Here is a 27,596-nt window from a genome sequence, read left to right on the forward strand (position 1 = left end):
TGGTTCTTCGCTTATCTGACTGGTAAATCTTTTTCCAGGTTTAAGTCCTCCTCTGCATCCCTCACGTCTGGTGTGCCACAAGGCTCAGTTTTGGGACCTTTTTTTGTTCATTTTATATCTGCTGCCTTTGCAGCATATTTTAAGTTATTTTGATTAAATTTCTTCTCATTTTAACAAATTATTTTAAAAAAAGTGTCGAAAAGCCCCTTTCGTCATGAAATGGGCAACACAAAAAGGTGTGTGTGGAATTTCTCGATTGTGATTGGCTAAATTCTGTTATGAACACTTCTGTGGGCCTCTTCTCTGACTCTTTCTAGCACATCCTAAAATTGTTGACCATCAGGAGGCCCTGATGCAACCGCCTCTTTCACCTTTGTTTGTCTTGACCTTTGGCTCCACCTTGTTGTTCTTTTGGTGACAACAAACTTCCTTCTTGTGTCTGCTTTCCCTTGTCAGTTATTCATAAGACAGCAAACATCCACATGCTGTTTGGACAAAGATAGAGAGAAAAATCTAAAATATATATATATACTTTTTCAATTCCTGACTCACTTTTCTCTTTTTACGCGTCTGTTTCATTTGAGTCCGAACAATCTTTAACCCTTGTGCTACCTTAGATGACCCCACCCTTCCATTGACGTGTTCTCCCTACCATGACAAAGGTGGATAAAGGTGGAAAGATTTCATGTAATCCATGGACACCAGTGAAGATCACAAATCATTGAAGAAAAAAGGTTCAGAGCACTGTCTAGTGGGTCTAGATGACCCAACTCCCAATGTTAAAGTGCCCAGGATAGCACAAGGGATAAATGATTAACTATAAACCAACAAAACCAGGTCAAAGATAAACTGGTTTTATTGAGCACCAAACAGAAGACGTGCAGATATTTTAATGTGTTGTTTCATAAAATCACGACAGTTTGTGTATTTTATCAGTTTTAAACAATTTTTCTTTTGCTTCAAAATAAATTTTTGGACTCGTTTTGGGGGAATTATGTTGTCAGAAAGATTAATTTTGAAATGAAGTTGGTGTTTGTTGAAACTGTTGGGGCATTTGGGGATGCAAGGGGGGGGGGGTTCTTCTGTCAGATCAGATTCATCAAGCCAAAATCAAGCAGCAGGAACAAACCGGAAGTCTCCAAAAATCTGCCTTTTCCTCCCACATAAAAATATACACTGGAGCAAAAATTACTTTTTGACTAAATAACAAAGCATTTCTGGAAAAAAAACATTAAAAAGTTTAAGAAGGAAATAAAAAAGTTTTGTTTGTGTTATAACCAAAGGATATTTGTTAAGAGACTAAATAGTAACAAACAAAACATGTTAAAGACACATATAAGTCCTGTTTAAAATTTGAGATCATGTATACTTTAGTACAGATCGGTTTAAGTGTTTGAAAACAAAAGTAAAAGGTAAAACATACATAAAAGAATAAATCACGTTTTCACCTGCAGCTTTTATTTTGAAAGTGAGCGGAAGCGGAAGAGCCGCGCGTTGAAATAACTTTGCCCTCGCGCCGCTCTTGCAGTCCAATAATGTCTGCAGAGAGACGAGGAGACACTTTGTGCGTCTTTATCAATGGCAAGAAGGTAACTCCATTATTCCTACATATCAAAACGGAAGTTGGTGTCCGTCTCCTTTTTTTTCGTTGGATAAACTTTACTCAGTTTTTGGGGCTTTTTAGATGCAGAAAAAGTTCGTTTCCGGTTCGGAACATTCCATCGGGTTAGGAAAAAAAGGGGGAAATAAATAAATAAAAGGGGGGTTCCGATTGAGGGGTGGGTGGAACACGGACATCTGGATCCAGATGAATTATGTGACGGAAGTGATGGTTGCATGACTAAATAAAAGCATTTTGTTTTTACCATTTTTTATTTTCAGTAGAAGTTTATTTAAATGCAAATGTTAGGAATATATTTAACTTAAAAAAATTAAAATGAAATAAAACTTTTATAATATAGTTCAGTGTAGGTTGTTTTTGCACTATGCTGAAGCTACTTTTAGATTCATCATGAATTTGAAAATAAAGGTGCTCATATATCTGTTGAAACGTTGTAACAATTGACTGAATTGGACGAACTCTAAAAGGCTTGGAGGACAGGAAATGTCTTATTTTATTCTGAAAATATCTATGTTTTGCTTTGTTATTTTCTTATCCTATGTTCACACCGCCATTCAATAAGAAGTCTATGCGAACGCTCTTTTCGGGCTTCTGCGTTCACGCACGTTTCCTGCCTGGAAACTAAACATGTGTAACCAGATAAACCAGGTTGACCCTTGACCAATCAGGGATCCGGATTTGGTAGTGACATATGGATTTGGTTTATCTGGTGAACCCAGACGCGGCAACGAGCCTGACGACGTCTAGGTTTTTTTTTGTTTTTGGTTTTTTTTTAAAATAAAGCCTTTCTTCCAACATGACAGTAGTCTGTACCCGCAACTGCGAGGAAGCTAGCAATGAACCGAACCGTTTCCGATTTGAGCCCAAATCGCGAGATTTGCACCGTTTTGACGTTTCGCACCGACCCTCCTCCAACTGTAGGTGGCAGACGTACACTAGTAAACAGTAGATGACCAGTGTGAACAATGTAGGCTAAACGCGCGTCAAATGAGGTGTGTAGAGATTTTTTTTGCTAACGGGAAGTATCTGTGTGTTTGTTTAAACAGGTGCAGGTGGAAGATGCCGATCCAGAGACGATGCTGTTGTCCTTCCTCAGGCAAAAGCGTATCCTAAAAAAACAAACGTAAAAATGTGTGCTTTTTCATGTGTTTTTCGTCAAATCTTTGGCTTTCATTTCGTCCTTGACGGTTTCTCAGTGAGGCTAACGGGAACCAAGTCTGGCTGTGGGGGTGGTGGCTGTGGGGCCTGCACCGTCATGGTGTCGCGCTACCAACCTGCAACCAAAACCATCACGTATCCTTCACAGCATTATTGAAATTTATTGACAATCATGCTCATAAAGGTTTCTGAGAGACTGAAAATCAGAAAACGGAATCCAAAGGAGACCGGTGCGGACTTTAAAAGACCTGCCAATCAAAAGACAGTAAAAGAAATCGGAGGGGCTTAAAACATTTTCATGCTAATACTAGTTCTAACCTTAATAAATGTCTAACAAAAAAAGATAGTTAGTTAGACAACGTTATTTAGCCCTTTGGGAGGTTGCCGCATGGAAATTGACATCTCCATCGCATACAGCACTGGTTGACATGCATATAGGAAAATTTCTTTTTGTAATTTTGAGGGGAATTTAACCATTTTTTTTCCTAAAACTACAAAATAAAATATCCCTAGTTTTACAAAATAAGAGTTTACACAAGTCCAGAGCTGACTTTGAAAGGGCGTCCTACCATAAGACATTAGAGGAAATGGGAGGGGCTTAAAACATTTACATGTGAATGCTATTCCAAGCATTGATGCTTGGAACTGACACTGAGCTTTGGAATTTTTAGATATTCTTAGAAAAAAATTGATTTAAATCCTAGAACTTTGGAACAAGTTTTTCCGCCATAAAAATTCAAGTTTAAAGAAAAATGACAACTTTTCAAAAGGTATTTCTTTTATTCTAAAAATATTTGTCTGAAGTCCACTCTAAAGGAATTTATTACTGATCTAGAAGACTTTGAAACAACTTAATCATGAATATTACAAAAAAAACAAAATAAAAACATTACAGTCCCGAAAACGACTTTTATACCTTTTATATGGATTAATAATGCTGAAACAAGTTTGGGTGTTATTATTTTAGCAAGGCGTTACCGTAGCAACAATAACGTTTTTTTAGCGGTATCAGTCAGAGTTACAGGTTTTGGGAAAACTCTGACGAGGCTAACTTATAGCGGTGTATAGCGGTGTCGGACTGTTTTTTTCTACTGGCAAGGTTGAGAGTTGGCACAGTCACAGTAACAATAATTATTCCATGTGTTGCAAACAAGGTTTTGAGTTACAGCCATTGTGGATACGCTAATGCTAACGTTTAGCCGTGTTGGACGGTTTTTTTTTTGTTGTTTTTTTTTGTGTTACTAGCACAGTCTGGAGTTAGCATAGTCACAGTAATGTTTATTTTAAGGGAAGTATTCCTTTTTTAGTAGGAGTTACAGGTATTGTGGTTAAGCAAATGTGGCTAACGTGTGGCGATGTCGGACTGTGTTTTTTTCCGTGTCACTAGCAAGGTTGGGAGTTAGCATGGTAATAAAAATGTTATAGTTGTTCAGTCTAAGCCACTTTTCTGTTTAAAAATAGCTTTCCATGACCAAAACAATGTAATTTTTTTATTATGGAATTGGGGAACATTATATAAGGGAAATTATTGGGATTCATCTTCAAAAGACTATCAATTACTTGAATTAGGGGCTTATTTTCATTCAGTTTTGGCCTTTCAAGGGATAATTAAGTTCAGTCAGATCAGTGTTTTATGTACACATGAGGGTACATCAAACATTTGAAGTATTTATCTTTTCTTAAATAAAGACATCTTTTTGGACATATTAAGATTATCTTCAGATAACAACATTAAAGTTTTGTTAGCATCGGACTCTTCTTCTGTCTGTTTTAATAGCAGATTGAATAGTTTAGGAAAGAAACGACTGCAGCCCACATGGGGGTCAGTTTGTTTTTCCCCTCTTTATTGGATGCTAGATTACAGTAAAATTGTTATCAGTTTGATTGTTGGTCCCCACCTTTGGTCTCACTGGAGATAATGTTTGTGTTGCTGCCCGACTGTCATCATGATTCAGCAAAACATCCCGTCTGATTATTTATTTACCTTTTTCTAGACAGCTGGCCCGCTGGTGAAGGGCAGCCAGGAAAATTAATTATTGACCAAAAACAATGGCATTGGTTAAAGATTTGGTAAAATACAATACAGTACAGGCCTTTGGGAGCTTATTTCATATTGCACGGATGAAAATTGTGGAAAATATGTGGAAAAAGTGAGAAAAGTCGTGGTCCTTACGTAAATATCTTTTACAGATGTTCCACGAATCTCTTCTTCCACTTTCAGCTTCTCCCATCAGGGGTCGCCACAGCGAACAAGTCGCATGGTAAATTTGGCAATGTTTTACGCCGGATGCCCTTCCTGACGCAACCTTCTCAAACCGGGCTTGGAACCGGCAGAGGTAGAGAAGGGAACAGGGAGCAGCCCGGAGTCGAACCCGGGTTTCACGGATGGAAGGCGCCGCAAACCAGCACGAGCTAAACTGGCTCAGATGTTCCACGAATGAACCAGGTTAAAACCAGAGAAGTACGAATAAACCCCGCAAAGAGAACGGATATCAACGCGAAACCATTATTTATTATTCCGCTGTTTTTTTATGAAATTCATCATTGACTCATGCGTCAATTAGGTAATTTAAATGTAATGTGCACTCATGAAAAAGTTATACATTGGTGACACACAAGTGAAAAGTCCATTAGACATACGTGGAACGGTCGTGGAATGATCCCAAATCAATCAGTCCCAATTGCAAATATTTACATATTAGTTGTGTATAAACTACGTAAAATACGTTTAAACTGTTTAATTCTTAACCGACCCAAAATTTGAACGGCTCGAACCCGAATAATGACCCGTCGGCCGAAAACCCTCGACGGACATCTGCGAGCATCGGCAAAATTACAAACGCAAGAAACACTGTGATAATAATCTACCCGACAGCTACATGCACGCACTGTGGTTCTGCACTCCTGTCAGGGCTCTCTGGCAGCAGGTATGTGCCGATTTATCAGTCTGGCTTAAGGTTTCAATCACTGCCTCACCGTCACTTTGTGTGCTTGGTGACATGAGTGCCATCGATATAGAAGAAGGATTAGCATCTATCATTTTCATAACTCTTTGTATTGCCAAAAAAACTATTTTAATAAATTGGAAAAACAAGAAAAATATAAACATAAGTCAACACAGAAATCTGCTGTTTGATCATATCAGCTTGGAAAAAATGTCAGCCCAAAGCTCAAGTAACTTTGAAAGAATTCAGTCTCTCTGGTCTCCTGTGGTTGACTCCATGACTTAGGGGGTGGAGGGCCTGGTCGTCGCTGCTCCTTGCCCTTCTGCCGTGGTTTGGGGTGGGGGTCGGGGCTTCCGGTGCCTGGCGGGGGCGGTGGGGGGCTCCGTTGGTCGGGGGGTCGGGTCCGGTGCCTGGGTGGGGCGGGCTGGGGCGCTGCGTGGTCCTCTGGGCTTGGGTGTGGGGGTGCGTGGTGGGGGGGTGGGGTGGTGGTCTGGCTTGGCTTGGGGGGGTGGTCCCTTTGCCTGTGCTGGGGGGGGTTGGCGGGGGGCCCTGCTCGGGTGGGGGGGGCCCAGCGGCGCCGGATGGGCTGCCCATCTGCACCTGGGGCTGGGATCGGCCCTTCCCTGGCTCTGGGACGGGACGGGACAACCCTCTCGGGGCCCCCGGTCGCTCTGGGTGTCACCCGCTTCGGCTGCGGGGTCTGGGGTGGGGTGGGGTGGGGGGCTTGTCGGCCCTGTCCTGTGGGGGGGCGTTCTGGGGGGGAGGGGGGGCCCATTATTAGTACGGGTCGGGGGGGCTAGCGGGTCGGGGTCTCCGCTGAGGCAATCAGTGGTTGCCTCGGCCGGTTGGCCTCCTCGGTCCCGTCGAGGCCTGACCAGAGCTCTTCTAGGGCCGGCGTCTGGGGGTGGGGGCCTGGGCTTGCTCCGGGGGGGGGCGACGCTTTCTGGCTCCTCTCTCTCTGTGTGGGGTGGGTGGTGCCGGGCCTGGGGTGTCGGCGCCTCCGGGGGTGGGCCCCTGGGCTGGGTGGCCCTGGCCCCTTTGCTGGGGGTGGGCTGGGGGACGGCTGTTTGACCACCGGGGGACAGTCTACCAGCTGTCCCCAACTTACCCCCTTCCTTATATAACCTCATATTAGGGTGAGGGGGTGGGGGGTTTAGCCTGTGATGCGCCTTGGGGGGGGGCTACTTGGGAGTGGCCCCCCTCCTATGGTTGCCGTATGGAGTGGGCCCCCCCTCTTTCGGTTTTATTTGCACCTTAGACACGTAGGGTCCTTGGTAGGGGGGGTGCTTGGACATCACTGCCAGCAAGCAGCAGATGTCCTCCTGGCACCCTACCCGCCAATTTTAACCGCACCTTAGACATTTAGGGCCCCTTGGTGTGGAGGGTGAGGGGACATCACTGTGAGTAATCAGGAGATGTCCCCTTAGTGCCCTACTCGCCAATTTTAACTGCACCCCCCTTAGTACACACACCCCTCCCCCTTCAATATATACATTCAAACATAAACACACACACATGCACACAAACACCCTCTCAAACACCCATACACGCACACACATTTTACAAGGAAGGTGGGACCTGGGTCCATCTGTCCCCTACCCCGTCCCTGGTGGGGGGTGTGGGCCCCTTGGCGATGGCGGCCGTGTCCCTTGGGTGCCGGCTCCCTGGGCCCGGCGGTGCTCTCTCCGCACGGTGGGGGGGTTCATATTACACCTGAGCCGGGGGTGTTCGTGTCCCTGGGGGGTGGGTCCTGGTCCTTGCCCCTGGGCGCTGGGCCCCGCCAAACTTCCAACATGGCCGAGCCTGGTCGGGCCATATTTATAACATCCCTTATGGGCCGCCCTTTTTTCCCCGGGGTTCCCCCCTCCTGGGCGGGGGCGGCGGGCCCCTGCCTTGCTCCTACCTGGACCAACCGTGGGCCGGGTGGGTGGCTGCCTGGAGTGCGGAGCGGGTCTCCCTTGGGGGGTCCTGGCTCGTACCTGGGGTCGGGGCGGGGGGATGCCCGGAACTCCTGGGTGGTGGTGGGGTGCTCGTCTGGGGCTGTGGGCGTCCCTCTCCGGTGGGGCCCTGCGTTGGGCTCTTCCGGCGCGGCGGGGGGCTGCTTTCCTGGCTGGGCTGGGGCGGCGCTCTCTTTCCCTCTGCGCCTCCCTGCTCTCTGGCTCTGGGGGCCTCGCGGCGGTCCTGCTGGCCCTGGCCTGGGTGGCGGTCTTGGTCGCCCGGGGGGCGGTTGTTCCCTGCCTGTTCCCGTGTGGCGCTGGGGGAATTCCGGCTGCCGCTGCTGCTGCGGCGGGGGTATGGGTGTGGGGGTGGCTGGGCGCTCCTCCTCCTTCTTTTCACATTCCACCATCCATTTTAGAAGAACATAAACACTCACCTGAGCACAGGTGTTAGCTCACCTTTGCACTAATAGTTTGCATGATTGAATGAATGAAAGATTTCACACTAGTTGGTTTAAAGGCATAAGTATGCGTTCGTGAACACTATCTGTTTTGTGTGCATGTTGACATGTGGACATTTCTGCGGCTAGCAGGTGTGTTGATAATATTTGAGTGTGTGTGAACAGGCCCCGCCCTTTTTGTACTACATTTGAACCGTACCGTAACGATAAACAACCAGTAAACCTGCCTGCTCTATGCTGCTTCATGGTCTTACCCCCCTTCCCCTCCTATTATCACCCTCCTACCCCCCTCTCTCTCTAACGTCCCTCTCTCTTCTTCCCTTCTTTCCTTTTCCGTCCGGTCCAACACCAAAGATTTTCAAACATGATTGAAATTAATAAAGTTTGGCCTCAATTACAAAAGGGGTTTATTCAGACATACCTTTGGTTTGTTTGAAGATGAATAACCCCTCTTGTTAGAATAAAATATGTCCAACACAAGAGGCCCTCAGCTCTCATCTGTTTGCCTAGCTGTTGGACAGGACAAGTTAAAAAAAAAAAAAAAAAAAAAAAAAAAAAAAAAAAAAAAAAAAGAAACACTTATGAATTATGTAGATCACGCATGTATCACGAAAGACCAACATTTCATACATGCACAAAATAAGCCAAAGGTACGACACAGCTCTATTCCAATATCTGAAGGACTGTCACACAATTCCAGCCACACAAACTGCAATTATTAATTTCTCCTTTGGAATCACTTTTCAAACATTTGGCATTTTTGTAAATTAAATTTCAGTCTTTCGTGATACTTAATTTCGTGATACAAAATATACGCAATTCATAAGTGTTTCTTGCGTTCGTCAGTTGTCCATGTGCATAGATGTCCGTCGAAGGTTTTGTTCAAAAGGTTCTGTTTTGAGCTGTTCAAAGGTTCTGGTCTGTTCATAAGTTTACGTGTAATTTACAAAGTTTATACGCAATTATTACGTAATTTTTAAGCGATTTTTGCTAGATGTATATGCAAATCTGTGGCTTTCTATGACCGTTCCACGTTCTCTAACAGACTTTTCTTTTTAAGGCCAAATTGTGTCACCGCTACATGTTAGCCACGTTAGCATATTCACAATACCTGTAACTCCCAACCTTGTTTGCAAAACTTAAAAACCAGAATGATAGCACTAACACAAACGTAATTATTATGATTATGACTATGCTAACAAAAGATAATCAGAGTCCGTCTTTAAAGCTGTCTTCAAATTAGCCTTTTTATTTTCGTTATTTAAATCGTCTAAATTCGTTGAAAACCAGGTTCCAACAAAAAGGTTTGCAAAAAAGAAAATTTGATTCCTACATTTGCATTTATGAAAACACCTTTACTTCCCCGTCAGCCATTACGCTGTGAACGCCTGCCTCCTGCCGCTCTGCCAGCTCCACGGCGCCGCTGTCACCACAGTGGAGGGCATCGGCAGCTCCACAACCAGGGTCCACCCGGTGCAAGTACGTGTCTGGGGTCACCAGGGGCCTCCAACTTTATCAGTTTTTGGGTCGTTAAGTAGTTTTTAGCTAGTTGTTGGAAGCCGCATACATTAAAATTATTTCTAAAAGTAGACCCCGGCAAATTTACACCCCCAAAACGCTTCAGTTTTTGTCATAATTATTGACACAATAAAAAAGAAAAACCCATCCATTTTTTAAAAACCTACTCAATCCTTTTTGGGTCACAGGGATGCTGGAGCCTATCCTCACTGTTGGGCAAAGGCATAGTACACCACAACGTACCTGATTGTATACAATTAACCCCATTATATTCTGGTATGTAAAGGAGGTACACTAAATATTGTTTGGATCTCATGGTATTGTGCTTGCAGACCCATTCCAGATAAGTAACTTTCCTCCGCCGGGCATGATAATTTAAGCCGTACATTCCGATCATACACCTCTTTATATTATCTGACCAGAGGACCTTATTCCAGAAGTCTTGTGGTTCATTATTGTCTGCTAGCATATTTCTAGAGAGAGGAAACTTTTTTTAAGGTGTTGATCCTAGATTTTGGTTGTCTGACTTCCGTTAAAGCCTCTAAAATACTGAGACTCAGCCCTCATGACGTTTTTAAGTTTTTTTAAGCTTTTTCTTTTAGCTTATTTTAGTTCTTACACCTTATTCCTTTTTCCTTTTTATCAGTTTTTCCTGAAGAAACGGCAACTCAAAAACTGTGTATTTATTTTAGTCGTTTTCATAACATTTTTAAATATATATAATAATATATTGATAATATCAGGTTATCAATGTTAAATATTGTTTGGAGGGGTTTCCCTCATCAGTGTTGGCACACTGTTGTAGGTTTAGATGACTTTGTTAAAACAGCTAGAGTTTAGTTTAATAATTACCTTATAGACTAATTATCCTGAGATGGCCTTCTTTCTGTACTGGAGTTTGACCTAAGATAACCCATAAGTGGCACTTTGTCTATAATAATTGTTAGCCCTTTCTCATCTCCTACAATCCCTTTTACACTTTATTTATGTATTTAGTCTTTTCTTTAATAGAAAAGCAATAAAATTAAAATTTGGTAGTTTTAAATGGTAATTTAGTTCTGAGGTTGCTATTTCCAGTCCAATTAAATTGAGATTTGTGGCAGATGTGAAGGTGATGTCCTTAGCAACCATAAAGTTTTTTTCACACCTAAAGCGTGCGATTATGTGTTTCAAATGTCTTGTCTCTACATTAAACTAAGTTTTATCATTTCCCTAGCAACCATTGTGCACACTTGTCTAAAGACCGCGTCACACAGCCACTAAATACGTTTTGTGCATTTTCAACGTAGCACGTTTCAGTCGTGTGTGATACATTCGTAAGTGTTTCTTGCTTTCGTCATTCGTCGATGTACGCAGATGTCCATCAAGGGTTCGGCCGACGGGTCTTAACATGAATTGGGTATTAAGCTGTTCAAAATTTGTCTTTGGTTGCGCGTACTTTACGTAGTTTAAATTTCATTGTTATGTAAATCTTACACGATTGTTGCGCGATGTTTGCGAGATGCATAAGCAAATTTGTAGCTTTCCACAACCGTTTCACCTACGTCTAACGGATTTTTTACTCATATACCACCAAGGTAGACCTTTTATATCACGTAGAGGACGCACATGTTACGTTCAATTTACGTAATTTATGCATGATTTATGAATAAATTGCATATAAATGGCGCAATACACGCAAGGTTAATGTTCAAGATTACTTTACTTGTTCTTTGCGTAGTTTTTTAATACATCTTCCGTGGTTATACCGTAGTTCATTCGTGATATATCTTTAAAAATTTCACGTACAGGCCACGACTTTTCTCACCTTTTCCATGCATATTCACGTACGACCAATTTTCATCCGTGCAATAATCGCAAAAGTACCAAGTGGGTGTGTGACAGTGCCTTATTACAAGTAGATACGACACTGTCTTGGCTAATAAAGCAGATCACTTGTTCATCTGGATATCCTGTTTTACAGGAGCGAATAGCGAAGGCTCACGGCTCGCAGTGTGGCTTTTGTACGCCGGGTATGGTGATGGCTACCTACGCTCTGCTGAGGAACAAACCCAAACCCACCATGGACGACATCACGCTAGCTCTGGCTGGTTTGTTTGTTGTTTGTTTTTTCTCAGTTTAATTTGAGTTTTCATAACATGTGTATATGTTTTTATGCCCCTAAAACACTTCCTGGATGAATCAGAACCACCGGAAGCTCTTTCATTGGCCATTTCTTCTTTCATTTTTCTGTTTTTTTAGGTAATCTGTGCCGTTGTACTGGATATCGACCCATCGTAGATGGATGCCGAACCTTCTGTCAGGTATCAATTCCACACGTCAGAGGTGCTACCTTTGTGATTTTTTTTTTCCTCTTTATGCGATGTTAGAAAAGCACAATTTTTAAGTTAAAAAAAAGGTTTTGTTTACGTTTCTACCAGCAGGAGGCCAATTGTTGCCAAGTCAACGGCGGAGGAAACTGTTGCCTCAACGGCGAAAAAATTACCAACGTGAGTTTTCCATCTTCTCGCCAGTTTTCTGCTAGGGAAAAGAAAACGTAGATTTTTGAAACGAATTTTACAAAGATTTCCACACACACCACCAGGTTAAGTCTATAACCACCACCGAAGTTTTGTTGACTTTTGACCTTGAGAAGAGGCCCCCGTCTTAAATTAAATAAAGAACAGCTTTGTTTTCTAAAAATGTAAGATCCTCCCAGGGATTTGATCTTTCGCTTCGTAACTCCTTAGGCATCATTGGGAAATAAAGTTTGTTGATTTTGAATGAGGTTAGCGTGGCAAGCTAGCAAAAATCATCAATTGTTCACACAAATCTTTCTGAGGAATATTGTAAAATTTGAATTAAAAAAAATCTTTGGCTCAAGCTGAACAAAACAATATGACATACAATATAAGCACGTTATAAATGTGGGCGTGGTTGCCAAGGAAATACGAAAATGTAAATTTGCAGATCCCTTTAAAAATTACATAGACCTGTTCGTCACCCCCAGCTAACCAAAAAATCAAATGGTTGCTATAGTGATAAAGCAACAGAAAAGCTGCCATTTTGAAAAAATTTGTTTTTTTAGGAATTTGTCTTATGCAGCTCTCACCAGGGTGGCAGAGGGCCACCCAGTGAGAGCGGGTCTAAAGCTCTCTTGGGCCATTTGGGTTAGCAAAGAATTGGCAATTTTACCAACTTTCGTCATTTTTGTCATCATTTGAAGTTTCTTCCCTTCGGTTTCCTTTCTTTTTTTTAGGAAGATTCAAAGAAAAACCCGGAACTCTTTAATAAGGACGAGTTCCTTCCACTGGATCCAACGCAGGAGCTCATCTTCCCCCCGGAACTGATCGTAGGTCATCCATGTTTAAAAGTAACGTCAGCAAAAGCTTCGTTTGGGTTAAAATCCTCCACTTAATCCCCGACCCCCAGCTCATGGCGGAGACGGCGAACGCCCAAACGCTTGCTTTTTACGGCGAGAGGATGAGCTGGCTGTCACCAGCCTCCCTTGAGGAGCTGATCCAGCTCAAGACCAAGCACCCCAAGGCCCCATTGGTCATGGGCAACACCAACATTGGTAGGCAAGAACACAGAGATGGTGCTTTAGGTCGTTCACTCCGATTGGACGGTCAAACATGTCTGCTTTGCGTTGAAGGTCCTGACATCAAGTTTAAAGGTGTCGTTCACCCTTTGGTGATCTCACCCAGCAGGATCAAGGAGCTCTATGAGGTCTCTCGGACTTCACAGGGTGAGCCGCGATTCCTCCGCCCATCAGTCTGTCCCCATCTGAGATCCTGAGCTTTATTCCTGTTTTCTGTAGGTGTTTGGGTCGGAGCGGGCTGCACTTTAGCGGAGCTCCATTCCCTGTTGGAGAAACTGGTTTCCGAGTTTCCAGCTGAGAAGACCGAGCTCTTCGGAGCGCTGATCCAGCAGCTGGGCAATCTGGGAAGCCAACAGATCCGGAACGTTGCGGTAAATGTCAACTTTTCCGTAAATTTATCGTTGTAAAGTCGGTGCTTTATAGGCAGTTATTCAAAAGCCGCTGCTTTGATTTAGGTACATGAAATGTTTTTAGGGGCGGGGTTTCTTGATTGGCAGGTGGGTGGACCTAATGGATCACTTATTTTCCCCCATCCTGTCCAATCGAAAAGTTTTGGAACCATAGTTGGGTTGGGTTGGGCCCATTGACTGTCAATGGTAAATTGCGTATACTTAGGCCTAAAGCGCTTTACAGTCACAGTCCCATTCACCCATGCACACACACACATTCACACACTGGTGGCGGCTCCGCTGCCAAACACTGGCGCCAACCTCCCACCAGAGGCAAGGTGGGGTTCAGTGTCTGGACACTGGACACATGGGTGTGCAAGGCGGGAATCGAACCTGCAATCTTACGATCATGGGTCGACTGCCCACGCTGCACCATGGCCGCCCCAATATGAAAACTGAACTGGGTGAACCCCCCTTGCATTCCAAACAAGAAGTACCCGCTGTCTCCAAGAAGCCAAAAACCCATGGAGTCATTCTATTTGTCAGAATAAGTTATTCAAGATATGAACTGACCAATCAGACATCTCTAGAAAAGTACGTGCTTTCACGTCCCAACGTTCAAAGCCTTTGATTGACAGATTTCGTGTGGATGGTAAGGGGGTGGCCTTCCAACAAACTCACTCCTGATTGGCAAGAGTGATTGCTTAGATTAGTTGGCTCAGACTGACTCTGACCAAACCCACCTTAGTGTGGATTTCTGATTCCAACATGGCGGCGCCACACATCCATCAACCAGGTCCCCTTTGGCGTTCTGAATCTTTCCAACTCTGTGTGAATAAGTATTTTTTCTCATGTGGGTGTTTAGACTCTTGGGGGCAACATTGCTAGCGCTTACCCAAACTCAGACCTGAACCCTGTTTTGGCGGCTGGGAGCTGCAAAGTGATTGTCATCTCCAGCGGTAAGTTATTTTTTTTTTCAATTTAAAATACATTTCAGCAAAGATTGAAAACGTAGAACCTGAACTCCTCCCATCTGGATCCATCAGTAGGAAGACGAGAGCTACCCCTCAATCAGGACTTCTTCGTGGGTTTCGGAAAAACTGTCCTGAAGCCGGAAGACGTTGTTCTGTCGGTTTTCCTTCCTTTTTCCAGAAAGGTACAATCTTGCCATTGGAGATATCTTGACCCTTTAACACCCGAGATGTCGCCGGCGACGCTTAAATAACAAACGCTCTTTGACCTGGAATGGAACTGTTTGACCGTTTACATAATTATTGGAATTCCACCATAAAGTGGAGCATATTAACGCAAAGCTACTTCGGAAACCGTTAGAAATACGTTGATTGCAAAAACCCTTCGCTAATTTTTAAAGAGTAGTATATGGATGTAAAGCTACTTCAGAATCAGCTGGAATTACGTTAGTTGTGGTTAAAGTTATGTTAATTCAAAAAACGTCAACATTGGAGCTAAAAGCTCCGGTGTTAAAGGGTTGGCCATTCTTCCAGGCTTTTCTAATTTGATCTAAAAGGTTATTGAGTGCTGTGCCTCAACTGACCTTTAGGGGGAGTTTGTCCGAGCCCTCCGTCAGGCGCCAAGGAAGGAGGTGTCGTTCGCCACTGTGACAACCGGGATGCGGGTGTTTTTCTGTGAGGGCTCTGCGGCGGTTCAGGAAGTCAGTATTTACTTTGGAGGCGTGGCTGCCACCACCGTTAGCGCCGCCAAAACCTGCAAAGCCATCGCGGGAAGGTCCGCCCTACACCGACCACTCTTTACTAACTCTTTGTTTGATTAGAACTGATCTTTTTGTGAGTTCCCATCAGGCTGTGGAGCGAAGAGACCCTCAATCGGGCCTATGAAGTCCTCCTGGAGGAGTTCGTCCTGCCCCCCTCTGCTCCTGGGGGAAAGGTTGAGTTTCGCCGCTCCCTGACCCTCAGCCTCCTCTTCAAGTTCTTCCTGGAGGTCCTGCACAAGCTCAAAGAAATGGTGTGGCAGTTTCCTGAGCTGCTTGGTGGAAAAAAAATCCTGCAACACTTTTTTAAATACAGTTTGTTTTTCACAGAACGTGATCAAAGAGGAGATTCCAGAGAAGCTCCTGGCCTTACCCAAAGACATCCAACCAACCTTGCAGGAGTTTCAGGTCAGAAAACCAAATTTATTTGCCGGAAATACACATTTTTCACCGGTGAAAAGCATCTTCCTGTTCCTCTTCAGGCTGTGTCAAAGGAACAGAGTGACCAGGACCCTGTGGGGCGTCCCATGATGCATCGCTCCGCCATCAGCCACGCTACCGGTGAGGCGGTGTACTGCGATGACATCCCCAGAACAGAGGGGGAGCTCTTTCTGGTTTTGGTCACCAGCACTCGCGCACACGCCAGGATCACGTAAGACAAAGAAATTCCTCTCGAAATCCGTTATTTTCTTTTCCAGTTTCACATGACGTTCTCCCACAGAGGCCTGGATGTGAGCGAAGCGCTGAAACTTCCTGGCGTTGTAGATGTCATCACGGCCAAGGATATTCCCGGGAAGAAGGTCCGCCTCATGTTCGGTTACCAGGAGGAGGTACTCTCTGATGACGAGGTGTGCTGGATTTAGAACTTGACGTAGAAGTTGGCAGAAGGAGATGGTCGGAATGATGGGATGTTGGGTTTCGTGCTCCATTCAGGTGTCCTGCATCGGTCAGATGGTCTGCGCTGTGGTTGCTGATTCAAAGCCGCACGCCAAGCGTGGAGCAGCGGCTGTAAAGATCACTTACGAGGACTTGCCAGACCCCATTTTCACCCTGGAGGTGCAACAATGTTCCCAAACGTGCTCCTCTTTTTAGACGTTCCGTCCTTCCCGATCATATTTCCCTCTGTTCATTTTGTCAGGACGCCATCGAGAAGTCGTCTTTCTATGAGCCTCGGCGATTTCTCGAGATGGGAGACGTGGACGAAGCTTTTGAGAAAGCCGATCGAGTTCACGAAGGTGAAAAGTGTCGGCTGTGTTTCCAGTGGGCAGAAGAAGTTTATTGTGATGTGATGTTTATTGTGGTTTCTGTTGTCCTTCCTCAGCCGAGGTTCGGATGGGAGGCCAGGAGCATTTCTATATGGAGCCCCAAAGCATGCTGGTCGTTCCCGTTGGCGAAGAAACAGAGTTAAATGTCTACGTCTCTACTCAGTGGCCCGCTTTGACTCAGGTCCCCAAAGTTGTCTATGTGTACCATATTTTCCGCACTCTAGGGCGCACCGCATGACAAGGCACACCGTCAATAAATGGTTTGTTTTTGAACTCGTGTCATATATATGGTGCACTGAACCATCAAGAGAGACAAAAGAGTCAGAGATAAGTTGGTCAGTCAGTTAGACTTTCTTAACTGCGTTCATTTTAGAACTTGTTTGTAACATGTTACATGTTAGCCAGGTTAGAAGGATTAGCCACATTAGCATGTTAATGCTAGCATGTTAATTTGTTTACAACACCTAAAAAAACAGACAGATACCAGTAAAACAAATGTTACTGTGACTATGCTCACTCACCCACCACGTAAGTAATGCTTAATAAAAAAACATAGTCTAATATGCTACACGTTAGCCTCCGTAGAGTATATACAACAGCTGAAACTCCCAACCATGTTTACAATACGTAAGACTTATACCACTAAAACGAGCAGTACTGTGACTACGCTAACTCACGACCTTGCTAGTAACACAAATAAAACAACCATAGTCTGACATGGCTAAACGTTAGCCACGTTAGCGTATACACAATGCCTGTAATTCCCAACCATGTTTGTAAATCATTAAAAAAAAACAGACGGTTTGCACTTAAACAAATGTTACTGTGACTCAGTAACTCCCCCACCATGTTAGTAATTTGTAATAACAAAAATGTAGACCGATATGCTACATGTTAACCTTGTTAGAATAGGGTTTGGGTTAGGCTAACACCCAAACTTGTTAGGAACTTCTAAAAGATAAGAGAGCTGTGTACCTCTCAGAATTGCTTTAATATCAGTAAACACTTCTAGAATACATCTATATTTAAGGTGCCACTGTTGTTAAAAACAAAAAAATGTTAAGGCTTTTAAGTGCGCCCTATAGTGAGGACGATCTGGTACGTTTTGAAGATTTAGGTTGAGTCCAAACAATGAAATCCAAGTAAACTTGTTTGTTGATGCAGGAGGCGGTGGCAGAGACTCTGGGAATCCCTTCCAATAGGGTCACCTGCCATGTCAAAAGGATGGGCGGAGCTTTTGGAGGGAAGGTCATTAAAACTTCCATCCTGGCCTCCATCACCTCTGTCGCTGCGTGGAAGTAAGTCAGTGCCGCTGTAGCTTACCTATTCACAGAAAAGAACAAACGTCTGAAGTCAGAACCAACAGTCCAAACAAGTCTTTCGTGGGATTTTATTTTCCATTGGTTGCTAAGTCAAAGCCCTATTTCAACAAATAAAGACATTCTTGTTCTTTAAATGCCAACAACTTTTCAACCGTTTTTGCAATTAACAAAACTCCAACAGATATTGAAACGCAGAAAAGCTGCTTTGGGCTGATAAGCATCACTTCACCTCAGTGAAGTGTGTATGTAAATCCGGCTGTATAGCTGTTTGTCACTTTCAGGACCAATCGGGCTGTCCGGTGTGTCCTGGAGAGAGGCGAGGACATGCTGATCACAGGAGGGCGCCACCCCCTCCTAGCAAAATACAAGGTAGAACATCTAACTCAGGAAAGAGTTCAACGCTTGAACCTGTTGAAACGGTTGCGATAATAGACCTTTGGAGGCTTGGGTTTTAGCCGGAAAACTCTTTAACTGGTGTTTGTTCCAGGTTGGGTTTATGAACGATGGTCGTATTGTAGCTGCAGATCTGTCGTATTACGCCAACGCTGGTTGTAAAGTGGACGAATCTGTTCTGGTGAGTGGTAGAGGGAATGAAAAGACTCGAAGTCTTCAAAAAAACGTTCTAACTATTTTGTCAATCTCGTTACAGATTGCGGAAAAGTTCCTCCTGCACATGGAGAATGCTTACAGCATCCCTAACCTGCGAGGATCTGCTGCCGCCTGCAAGACTAACCTGCCGTCCAACACGGCCTTCAGAGGCTTCGGTGTGCCGCAGTGCCTGTTCGTGATCGAGAACATGGTCAACGACGTGGCAGTCCTGCTGGGACGCCCTGCAGATCAGGTCACTCCACATCTTCCTGGATTTGAGGCAGAAAGGGGGATTTAGACTTGGGACTTGACTTGAGACTCGACCCTAAGAACATATGACTCGACCCAAGGAATATGGAACTTGACCTGACTTGAGACTCATCCCCAAATATTTGGGACTTGAGTTGACTCGGGACTCGACCCCAAGAATATCAAACTTGATTTAAGACTCGACCAAAGGACTTCTTTATTTTATTTTTATTTTTTACTTGAGAATCGACACGAGGACATATGACTGCACCCCAAGGACATGAAACTCTACTTGAGACTCAATTTCGAGGATAATAGACATGACTTGAAACTAGACTCTAAGGACATGAAACTTGATTTGAGACTCGTCCCAAAAGATATGGGGCTTGACTCTACTTGCGAATCTAACGCGATTCAAATTTGTACCCACAAAATAGTTATATAGTGCACAAAATAGTAATTTTTAACCACAAAATACTAAATTGAACCCCAAAAAAACCCACATTTTTGTATACAAAATACTAAAAAAATAACAAATTGTCGCCACAAAATCAAATCAAACTTTATTTATAAAGCAATTTTCATATAAAAATATAACACAAAGGGCTTTACATTAAAACCCAACAAAATATAAAAACAAGCATGAAGATTAAAAAATAAATAAATAAGGCCCCCCTCCCCGTACCTAACCCATCACTCCTTTGACACCTCCCACCCCCTAACTGATGGGAAAAGACACTGAGAAATAGGCTGAGCACAAAAACAAGATGCTGGAAATGTTGATAATTGGAACCTCCCCCTCTGTGAACAGCCGCATAGACAGCCAAATGCAGCATCACAGGCGGGGACCGCTCCACCACAGCTAAGCGGTGATGCAGGTCCCCATCTAGAGCTGCAGTGGCTGAAAAGCAGCCGACCCAGAGGGAGAGGTTCCAGCTGAGGAAGCACCGGAAATAAAAATGAGAATCAAAAAGTAAACATATCGATAAAAACAATAAAACATTGAAATGAGGTAAATTAAAATAACGCGTTTAAAATCTAGTTCAAGTTCATAAAACAAGATAAAATGGATAGATAAATAAAAATTAATAAATACATATAAATAAATAACTGAATAAAAAGATAATAGTAGTCAAAAAATTAGCTAAAAGCCAGGTTAAAAAGATGGGTCTTTAGCCTTTTCTTAAAAGCATCAATGCTCTCTGCGGCTCTCAGGTCCTCTGGCAGACTGTTCCATGAACGGGGGCCATAGTGCTGAGATGCAGCTTCTCCATAGGTTTTAGTTTTTACAAACGGAATGGTTAACAGACCAGTGCCAGAACCAGAGGATCTCAGGGTCCGCGAGGGTTCATACCTTACTAAAAGATTGGATAAATGAGAAGGCGCAAGACCGGTAAGACGTTTTAAAACTGTTAAAAGTATCTTAAAATCAATCCTGAAGCATGTGGGGAGCCAATGCAGGGATTTTAAAATTGGGGTGATGTGAGCTCACCTCCTGGTCGTGCAGCAGAGGTTTGGAGAAGCTGAAGGTTCCTAATGTTGGTTTTTGGAAGACCAGCAAGCAGGGCGTTACAGTAATCAATTTTACTCGTGATAAAAGTATCCATTAGCATCTCCATATTAGCAAGATGCTAATCAAAGTCCAAGAAATCTAATTCGTAGTCACAAATTACTCATTTGTGGAACAATTTATTATCATTTTTCTTTGTCATATCCAAGGGGTCCGTAAGAGAGCCAACAGGACAAGCTGCTTTTCTTCTTTGTGCGTTATTAACTGAACAGAGTTCTTGTACCGCCCCCAAGTGACGGGCTGTTGTAACTGCGGAATGTTTTAAATGTTTTTTGCCAGTTTTGGTTCGCTCCAGACAGCGGTGTGTATGGGGGAAAAAATGTTGTGATTGTTTCATTTTTCTGTTTTTTCTGAAGATTCGGGAGACTAACATGTACAGAGGACCATCGTCAACCCCCTACAAGCTCGAGTTCAGCCCGGACAACTTGCTGCGCTGCTGGGAGGAGTGCAAACTCAAGTCCGACTACAGCGCCCGCTGCAAAGCTGTAGACCAGTTCAACCAGCAGAACCACTGGAAGAAGAGGGGCATCTCCATCATTCCTATCAAATACGGCATTGGCTTTGCAGAGAGCTTTCTAAATCAGGTCCGTTGGGGTGCGTCCTGCTGCTTTCACTCACTGGGTTTGAGGTTTCATCAACATGCACCGATGTGTTCGACAGGCCGCAGCTCTGGTCCATATCTACAAGGACGGTTCTGTTCTGGTCACTCATGGCGGGACAGAAATGGGACAAGGAATCCACACGAAAATGCAGCAGGTGGGAACTTCTAAAACTTTAATATCTGGAGCAAAACGTGAGACTCTGAAGTTCATTGATTACTAACAGCTGCTAAGATTTTCTTTAGCCATTGTGGTGTGTTGTGTTGTGTTTTGTTGTGTTGAGTTGTGATAAACGTATGGCAAAATGGACATTTTTGCGAAGAAAAAGTAAAATGTATAAATAGTTTATGGATTATGCAATGATCATAGGAAAGCCTATAGACATTTGAAACTTTTATTTTGTTAGAAACACCTCACAAGAGTTATTTTTTAGTTCATTTCCAGGCTTTAAACATTTTTATACCGTGGTCCAGATGAATACTCGATTCTGATTGGCTGCTAGGTTTGCGTTAAAAAGGTAACCGCACGCCCCAAAAAGAAGTTCCGGTCACCTATCTTAAATCTTCTGTATCACTGCACTGGCTTCTTTAAAACAACCTTTAGCTTCATCATCTGGACAAAAACAAGCTTTAAGAGGTGAACTTTCTCTCTGAACTGATGCTTTATTCAACCCATCGGGACGATCAGCATGCATATATATATGTATATATATATGTATATATATATATATATATATATATATATGTGTATATATATATATATATATATATATATATATATATATATATATATATATATATATATATATATATATATATATATATATATATATATATATATATATATATATACATCGCTAAATCTTGACTGCAGCGGTGGTGCACCACGTAACAAATAGTCCGATTTTTGTGAACAAAGCTATCCAAATCGGAAAAAAACAACAATAAAGTACAAAAAAACTGGTTAATATTTATTGCTTTTGTAAGTTTGTAAGTGACCATGGTATAAGCGGGTCAATGGCCGACGAAGTGTGGATTATCACTTTTTAACGCACCCCCCTGAAGTCTTCCAAGGCGTCCGTTAAAAAGTGATAATCCACACTTCCAAGGTCATTAACCCTTACATTTAACTGTTAAACCAAAAAATTGAAAAAATAGTTATAAGGTAAACGCCAGTAGAACCAATAACAATAATAATAAGAAACTATCCAATTATTATATTTATGAAAAAATTACACTCATTTCGAAAAAAATGAAGAAAATATTAAGAAAAATGTTTTTTAAGAAATTATTCATTTAAATTTTAAATAAATTTGACTAAAATTATGTAAATAAACCACAAACAAACAAGAAACAAACAAATATAGACATTTGAAACATTTATGTTGATACAAACACCTCAGACGAGTGTTGTTAAGTTAATTCCTGGGCTTTATAATTACAAAAAGGAATTTAAAAAGTAATAAGTAATAATCAAATTATTACATTTCTATAAAATGTTTTTAAAAATTATTATTAAACATTTTTTTAACAATTTCAAATGGATTTTACTAAACTTATATGTATGGATTATATGTATAGCAGACACACACAAAATCTAAAAGATTATAGTCTATATCTTACAAAACCCTTAGGGCAGGGGTGTCAAACATGCGGCCCGCGGGCCATGTCCGGCCCGCCAGATGGTTCCAGTCTGGCCCAGTAAAAATTATAATGATGTTTTTGGGGAAAAAAAGCAGGTTTCTAGTCGACTCCTGTAGCAAGTTATGATTTTTAAAGAAATAACCGAAACGTGCAATTCCACCACTAGGGGGAGCAAAGAAACGGCAAAACAGATGAAACAGCAAATCTCTGCACATGTCAAAAGCAAAACCTAACACCTCTGTGTCTGAGTAAGATGTAGTTTGGTTCCTCGTGAGCTTCAGCGCTGTAATGTTGCTATCAGAATAATCAGTAGTGACACCCTAATGACCAAAATGTGTCATAAAGTAAAAAAGGTTGAAGTGGAGTGCTGAGCTTTCCAGGAAAAATGGACAGAGTTTAATTTGTTCACAGAGCTGAATGCAAATCCTGCATGGTTGGTATGTCATCAACAGGTCACAGTGCTCAAAGAATATAACATTCTGCACCACTATGAGACTCACCATAAAGAAAAGTTTCACTATTTGCAGTTAAGAAAAGAGAAGATTTACCAAATATTAGCTGGACTGAATAACAACCGTCTGCATTTACTACTACTAATAATAATAATAAATTGTATTTGTTAGGCGCCTTTCAAGGAACCCGAGGTCGCCGTACATAAAAGTGAAAATAAAATAAAAGCAATAGAATGCACAATAAAATATACATATAGATAGGCAGGAAATAGGAAGTTATGGGGGGAAATAGGCAAGTTGGTAAAGATTATTTTTCAGTTTCTTGTCGTATTGTGACAGAGAGCCAATGTTTCTGAGGTCCGGAGGTAGAGAGTTCCAGAGCCAGGGGGCAGAGCAGCTGAAAGCCCTGCCCCCCATAGTGGCTAGGCGAGCAGTGGGGACATCCAAATGAAGGGAGGAGGAGGATCTGAGGGTGGGAGTGGGAGTGGCAACATGAACAAGATCTGAAAGATATGATGGAGCAAGGTTGTGGATGGATTTACAGGTCAGGAGAATTATTTTGTATGTAATCCAGTGTGTGATCGGTGGCCAATGGAGCTGCTGCAGAACTATTGATGAGAGCACAGACATCACAATGTTTTATAAGAGGTAAAAAATTGTTGATGTGTTTTTCTTTTAACGTTTACTTTATTTGTAACTTGTATTAATTTTGACCGTGAAAAAAATTATTTAAGGTTTAAGTAGATTTAATATTTATGTGGAAAAAAAGTTCCAGTTTTTAAGTTTTGTCTCAGTGTTCAACAAAAGTTTAGCTAGTTCGGCCCTCAACCTGCAGTGCGTTTTGCAATTTGGGACCCCTGAAGAACCAAATTTTGACATCAGGCTGTAAATATGTTTATTGTTTGTGTTAGATTTTACTTTATTAACATGGAAGTCAACAGCAAACTACTTCATCCTGCAACCATTCTCTAGTGGTCATGTGAGGAACTGCAACATTCAGTATTTCCTGGTCTGCTTTAAATCCAGGGCCTGTTTCAACCTACCTAAAGTCCCAAATTCTGTCCTGTTATCACACTTAAAGCAGATAAATCTGCAAGTCAATATTATGTGATAACTGTATTGTTGTTTTAAGGATTATCTTCCTAAATACAATTAATTTTCCTCTGTGTTATAAGGTTGCGAGCCGAGAGCTTCACATCCCAACCACCAAGATCTACATTAGCGAAACCAGCACCAGCACGGTCCCCAACACCTGCCCCTCAGCCGCGTCCTTTGGCACCGACGCCAACGGAATGGCAGTCAAGGTGACATATTGCTCTTTCAATCTGTGCTGGTTTTAAAATGTAGGCACTGCTGTGATTTAAACAGATTTATCATATACAAATCTGTTTAAATCTAGAATTTTACTTGTATACTTTTTATGATATTTTAACACATATTTATTTTATTAGACTGTTTACGAGTGTTTTCTTACACTTGGCTGGGGTGTTTGGGTTTTATACTGACACCCCTGCCAATAGGAGGACAGGGCAGACGGCGCCTTCTGGTTTCTCTGGTTTATCTTTATTTATTTATTTTCCACTGGTGTTTTTCTTTGTGTATTTTATTGTGTGGGGCTAATTTAATGTATCTTATTGTATTTTATTGCATTTGATTTTGTTTTTATGTACAGCACCTTGAGCTGTCTTTGCTGTCATGAAAGGTGCTATATAAATAAAATTAATTTGAAATTTGAATTTAAATGTGTTTTTCTTTCCTGTATTCAGAATGCCTGTGAAATTCTGTACCAGCGCCTGGAGCCAATTAGGAAGAAGAACCCCAAAGGACCATGGGAGAATTGGGTATGACATGCTGAAATTTGGGAAGCCCCAAGGACACATAGTTAAAGTGTTTCTTTGCTTTTACGGTAGATTCGAGATGCGTATTTTGAGAAGATCAGCTTATCCGCCACAGGATTCTGGAGGTGAGAAGAAACTCTACCAAATCCCATTACATCAATTCCATCAACCCCCTCTAAACGCTAAACTTTTACTGACCTTAGCGTCCTCCATATATTTCTGATACAAGGATGAATCGTTTAACAACACCGTCTTTAACGATGAGTTACGAATGTGGTTTTTCCGATAAAAGAAGTTTACTTCTCTTTCTCCAAATTCCCCAGAGGTCCAGATCTTTACATGGACTGGGAGAAAATGGAGGGCCACCCCTATGCCTACTTCACATTTGGAGTATGCTGCAGTGAAGTGGAGCTGGACTGCCTTGTGGGAGACTACCGGGTCTGAACTTGGCTGTTAGGTCATCTCTGCACCTAATGGTACTCCGGCTCGTTCGCCAACATAAACCATCTTTTTCTGCTTCTTACAGACTCTGAGAACAGACATTGTGTTTGACATCGGCAGAAGTTTAAACCCATCTGTGGAGATTGGCCAGGTAGGTCTGTTTATTCTTTAACGATTAACTGAAATAACTTTAAGAAAGTTGAAAACTGTGCAGTTCGTCCTTCAATTTCAATGGGTGCTGATATCCCAAAGTGGGTTTTTCGCTGTCTTGGCAAACTGTGGAATAGGAAAGTTATAAAACAGTTTGTCTAGTTGTTCCATTTCGCTACTGTTTAACGAAGGTGGCATACACCGCAAAATAGATTCAAGAACTATATTGAAAGAGTAAAGTTGCTAGAAATTATTTCTGTAAACGGTGTTCCTCATGGTTTGATTCTGGGCACACTTATTTTTAAACTTCTATTTGTATTCCTTTGTTTGTAAACAAAATGTGTTTACCTATCTTCTTTTTTGCTAATGATGTTATGATGTACATTACTATAAATACTGTTCCCCATGGTTTGATTCTGGGCCCACTTATATTTTGTAATACATTCCTCTTGCTTTGATCCTAATCAAAAACTGTTATGGTGTCTTCCCTTTTGCTGATGATGTTGTGATAAATATTACTATAAATAGTATTCCCCATGGTTTGATTCTGGGCCGACATACTATTATTATTCTTATGTAATTTATTTTATTATTCTTTTATTTTATTATTTTATCTTATTCTTATTTTACTTCCTTTGTTTCTAATAAAGATATGTGTAGCTCTGTTTTTTTTTTTTTTTTACTTCTGCTGATAGTATTGAAATAAACATTTTTAAAAATAGTGTTCCCCGTGGCTTGTTTCTGGGACCACTTAAATTTAGTTACGTATTGCTAATCCTTTGTTTCTAATCAAGATATATTAAGCCATGTCTGCCCTTGAAGTCCAGCTATCTTAAATGCTGTTGTGTACCTCATCAAATGTCATTATAAAGGTATTTAGTTTGTATTAGAGAATTTTGATCGTTCACTCACCTTGTGTTGCTTCCTGTCCTCTCAGATTGAGGGGGCATTCATGCAAGGCTTGGGGCTTTACACTTTGGAGGAGCTGAAGTACTCCCCCTCTGGGCTTCTGTACACACGGGGCCCATCGCAATACAAGATTCCCGCAGTCTGCGACATGCCGCTTCAGTTTAATGTTTACCTGCTGCCGGACACCTACAACCCCCACGCCATCTACTCTTCCAAGGTCAGTCCTGAAACCAATTCCTTTTGCTTGCTGCTCTGCTGGAAGCAGAACACGAGAGGTATCTGTTTGAATCTGCAGGGTATCGGAGAGCCGGCACTCTTCCTGGGTAGCTCCTGTTTCTTCGCCATCAAAGACGCGGTGGCGGCGGCACGCTCCAATTCTGGTCTGGTCGGCCCATTTACCCTCGACAGCCCTGCGACTCCAGAGAGGGCCTGTTTGGCTTGTGCCACACCGTTCACTCGGAAGGTGACCTGGACGCTCTACTGTCCATACTCTTGCTGTATAGATACTTGACGCGTTCGAAAAATTGACTCTTTGGTTCCCCTTTTTGGTCAAGTTACAAATCCTGAGGAAATATCGTCACTCATATTTTCCTGTTTCTGTTTTCAGATTCCAACCAGTGAGCCGGGATCATTCAGACCGTGGGCCTTAAACATTTAAAAAGTCAATCAATTTCTTAAACGCACTTAGTGATCCAATCATTGAACCTGATTATTCAACCATTTAACTGAAACACATAAGCTAAACGATTTAATAACCACTAAATGATTTTTTTTAAATCAATAGTTTCCAGTTATGCACTTAAGTAACATTAGCATTCATTTAGCAAACATTAGCTATCTGTTAGAATACCTAGTGAGGGGAAAAGACCATGATGATTGAATGTTACTAATACTTATCAAGTACTATCAAGCAGAATCTTACCTGGAGATCGCGCTATTTGATTTCGTCTTAAAGTACAAATGTGTTCTAAAAACTTGGTACTAATTGTGAACCTTTTTATGAGAAAAGATGAGTTTCCAATAAATACCAACTACTTATAAATGGAAGCACTAATAGGGTTTTCTATTTGTTAATCAAATGTTGGTAAATAGTCGAGTTTCCAATGAGCGGTACAGTAAGGTACAGTCCGGTATTTTGAGCGTTTCCATTATAAAATGGACCCAATAAGTCAGAACGAATTGTACCATTTTTGGGTCCCCGTTGGTTGTATGTCCACAGAAATAATTGGAAC

At 42.2% G+C, this 27,596-nt stretch overlaps 1 protein-coding gene across 5 annotated transcripts; it reads left to right on the top strand.

The window, feature by feature from the left end:
* The first annotated feature begins 1,462 nt into the window (after positions 1 to 1,462).
* On the top strand, positions 1,463 to 27,411 carry aox6 (aldehyde oxidase 6). Of its 5 annotated transcripts, none has more exons than XM_004066369.5 (35): positions 1,463 to 1,589; positions 2,668 to 2,725; positions 2,818 to 2,914; positions 9,493 to 9,601; positions 11,604 to 11,730; positions 11,882 to 11,943; positions 12,064 to 12,129; positions 12,879 to 12,971; positions 13,052 to 13,196; positions 13,275 to 13,367; positions 13,440 to 13,591; positions 14,475 to 14,568; positions 14,656 to 14,765; positions 15,171 to 15,355; positions 15,430 to 15,592; positions 15,669 to 15,746; positions 15,821 to 15,990; positions 16,060 to 16,186; positions 16,272 to 16,394; positions 16,477 to 16,573; positions 16,660 to 16,784; positions 17,768 to 17,901; positions 18,207 to 18,294; positions 18,413 to 18,499; positions 18,575 to 18,766; positions 20,689 to 20,916; positions 20,993 to 21,088; positions 24,202 to 24,330; positions 24,793 to 24,867; positions 24,937 to 24,989; positions 25,188 to 25,302; positions 25,391 to 25,456; positions 26,393 to 26,581; positions 26,660 to 26,827; positions 26,972 to 27,411. In XM_004066369.5, the coding sequence occupies exons 1-35, from the start codon at positions 1,536 to 1,538 to the stop codon at positions 27,020 to 27,022; spliced, it is 3,999 nt and encodes a 1,332-aa protein (XP_004066417.1). In that variant the 5' UTR covers positions 1,463 to 1,535; the 3' UTR covers positions 27,023 to 27,411. The 5 variants fall into 5 exon arrangements, with proteins under 5 accessions (XP_004066417.1, XP_078786352.1, NP_001295906.1 ...); XM_078930226.1 differs by having other exon boundaries at positions 1,513 to 1,589; positions 11,882 to 11,965; positions 12,061 to 12,129; NM_001308977.1 differs by having other exon boundaries at positions 1,536 to 1,589; positions 12,061 to 12,129; positions 26,972 to 27,022.
* Positions 27,412 to 27,596: the final 185 nt, after the last annotated feature.

Source organism: Oryzias latipes, chromosome 2 (genome assembly GCF_053564925.1).
Source record: "Oryzias latipes strain Hd-rR chromosome 2, Olatipes_Hd-rR_3.1".
NCBI lineage: Eukaryota > Metazoa > Chordata > Actinopteri > Beloniformes > Adrianichthyidae > Oryzias > Oryzias latipes.